Source organism: Neovison vison, chromosome 13 (assembly GCF_020171115.1).
Source record: "Neovison vison isolate M4711 chromosome 13, ASM_NN_V1, whole genome shotgun sequence".
In the NCBI taxonomy this organism is placed as follows: Eukaryota; Metazoa; Chordata; class Mammalia; order Carnivora; family Mustelidae; genus Neogale; species Neogale vison.
In genome coordinates this window covers 11,727,466-11,730,404 of record NC_058103.1, presented here as the reverse complement: position 1 = coordinate 11,730,404, position 2,939 = coordinate 11,727,466, and the positions used below count along the sequence as shown (strand labels likewise).

General features: G+C 46.1%; 1 protein-coding gene across 1 annotated transcript; it reads left to right on the top strand.

The window, feature by feature from the left end:
- The first annotated feature begins 387 nt into the window (after positions 1 to 387).
- LOC122893353 (disintegrin and metalloproteinase domain-containing protein 20-like) lies at positions 388 to 2,597 on the top strand. Its single transcript, XM_044230306.1, has 2 exons — positions 388 to 2,270; positions 2,546 to 2,597. Exons 1-2 carry the CDS (start codon positions 388 to 390, stop codon positions 2,595 to 2,597), a joined length of 1,935 nt encoding a protein of 644 aa, XP_044086241.1.
- Positions 2,598 to 2,939: the final 342 nt, after the last annotated feature.

Below are 2,939 nucleotides of genomic sequence, written 5' to 3'. Positions count from 1 at the left end.
TGTTGATCCCTTATACCATTAGGTTTGAGAAAGAAAAGCCCTTCCCTCACTGAAAATGCTACCAAATGCACTTATTTTTCCCCTGCGACTTCTCCAAGAGACCATGGGAACTTTCAGCCCATGGGAACTACTGTTCCCAGTTCCTCCTATTTTTTTTCTCTTCTCTAAGTCCCCTGGGCTAGGATGCCCAGCTCACTGAGCACAGCCTCCCCTGATGAGCACACCATTATTACATAATAGCTACCCACCCCCTTCTTGGGGAGCCCGTGCCCCCAGTCCCTCTCTGCTCTCCTCCAGACTCCCCTACTAGAAAAGTTGCTGTATGGGTGATCATCTTGCCTACCTCCCACCCGACTGAATCTTCTATGGTCACAGGCTCCTTCAACCATGGGGCCTGCCTGGGCCCGGGCCCACTCAACAAGTGACCTCTGGCTGCCTCTCCTCTGGCTACTCCTGTCCGCAGTCTGCTGCTCTCATGCCCTCCCAGGATGGCGTTTCACTTTCTCTGAAGTTGTGATCCCCAGGAAGGTGTCCCACAGGGTGGGTGGAACTGAGAGACAAGGCCAACTCTCCTACAAGATTCACTTCAGGGGTCAAAGACATGTGATTCACATGAAAATCAAGAAGAACTTGCTGCCCAGGCAGTTTCCGGTTATCACCGATAATGATCAGGGCGCCATGCAGGAGGACTACCCCTTTGTCCCCCGAGACTGCTACTACTACTGCTACCTGGAAGGGGTTCCTGGCTCCATGGGCACACTGGACACCTGCTACGGGGGTCTGCGTGGCATGCTGCAGGTAGATGACTTCACTTATGAAATAAAACCGCTGGAAACTTCTTCCAAATTTGAGCATGTGGTTTCTCTGCTCGTGTCACAAAGAAGATTATCGGGTATTGAAAGGTGTAAGATTGAAGAGCACAATACAGATCAAGAATACGAAGAGACAATTCTTGCTGGAACTCCTAGAGCCGCCCCCGTGTATTTGTGGTGGCCACATAAGAAATACTTTAAAATCCACTACACAACTTCTAAGTCATTAATTGAATTGGACAAAAATCTCACACATGTAATAGAGAGTGTGATGGTTTTGAACAACATATTACATACCATCTACAAACCAGCTCTCCTAGATGTCTACATACGTGTTTTGTGCATATGGGATAAAAGGGATAAGGTAGATTTATATGAAGAGCAAGAGATTCAAAATATCATGACTGATTTTGGTTTGTGGAAATACTGGGGTTGGTATAACGATATTCCTCATGATACTTCAATGCTTCTTACAGGGGATAGAATTGGTGGGGCCTCATACTATGGCCAACCCAATGGAGTGTGCAACCCTAAGTGGGGCGTGGCATATGTATATATGACAAGATACCATGTATTTTTGGCTGCGGCTGTTGCAGCACATACCCTAGGTCATAATTTGGGCGTTGATCATGATACACCAGGTTGTCAATGCTTTCGAAGAAAGCACTGCGTCATGGCTCCTGAGCCTGGTTTATTGGATATGATGAGCAACTGTACTTACGAAAAAATACATCACAAGGTCACTATATGGGATCCTTGTTTGAGCAGACCAAATGTACGGTACACCAATTTTCCTTACATAGCTGCTCGTTGTGGTGACCTGTTCGTGGATCAGGGGGAAGAATGTGACTGTGGCTCCTTAAAACAGTGTTCTACTAATAAGTGTTGCAAGAGCGATTGTATCCTCACCCCTGGCAGTGATTGCAATGGAGGAACCTGCTGTGTCGACTGCAAATATGCTCTACCTGGATTGCTTTGCAGAGACAGGCTTGGTATTTGTGATCTCCCAGAATACTGTGATGGGAGGTCGCATAATTGTCCTAATGACTTTTACACCCAAGATGGAACTCCATGTTCACCATTGGCTGTCTGTGTGAGAGGAAACTGCAGCGATCGTGACCTGCAATGCCAGTCCCTCTTCGGCCACCAAATAAAAGACGGTGCACCAGCATGCTATCAAAAATTAAATGTCTTAGGTGACCGATTTGGGAACTGTGGGGTGAAGGGGATACGAGGAGGAGGAAAACCGGTGAAGTGTGAAGAACGTAATGTTTTTTGTGGACTACTGCACTGTCGTGATGTCAAAGAAATTCCTGGTGGAGGTGAGCACACTGTATTTCGTCACATAATAGTACGTGATGTCAAGGAAGAGTTATGCTTTGGATACGATGCACACCATGGGATGAATCTGCCAGAAATGGGGCTTGTCGTGGATGGGGCAACGTGTGGCCCAGGAAGGTACTGTTTCCAACAGAACTGCACTTTTATTCAAGACTTGGGGTTTGACTGTGATGTCAAGACATGCAATTTCCGAGGGGTGTGCAACAACATGAAGCATTGTCACTGTATGAGAGGTTGGAAACCCCCAACTTGTGAAGAGAGGGGAGTAGGTGGTAGTATAGACAGCGGCCCTCCTCCTGACAGAGAATTTAGTCTTCGGGCCAATATCGTTTTTAATGTAAACCAGACGTTACTTCTACTGATAATTCGCTTGATTATTTTACTGATTTCAGGCATCATTGGTGCCTTTCATCATTTAGAAGAGATGACGTAAGAAGAGGATAAGAAGCAGAATTGCCTACACAGAAGTCAATAGTGACTGGAATGCGCCAGGTGGAGAAAATCATATTGGCAGGGACTAAGCGAAATGACGAGAATCACTCTGATGAGTACAGAATCCTATAGCTACTCGGAGGTTGTCATCTTAAAATAAAATGACTTGCCGACTTAACATGAGGTCTACACAGTTAAATTTAGTACCATCTCCTGTCTAGTCCTAGTCTTCTGATTGCTTTAAGACGGTAGAGACTCTTAAATACATTAAGATGTGGATTCTGGTGTTTCACAGATGCCCGTGGAGCAAATCTTGTTTGCACTGGGACGCACTTGGTTTTGACAAGGGGACCA

Excerpts from the sequence above, each read along its gene's own strand:
- LOC122893353 (XM_044230306.1), top strand. The coding sequence starts at position 388 with ATGGGGCCTGCCTGGGCCCGGGCCCACTCAACAAGTGACCTCTGGCTG. Across the intron at positions 2,271-2,545 it reads GCAACGTGTGGCCCAGGAAG|GCATCATTGGTGCCTTTCAT; the intron begins GTACTGTTTCCA and ends TACTGATTTCAG.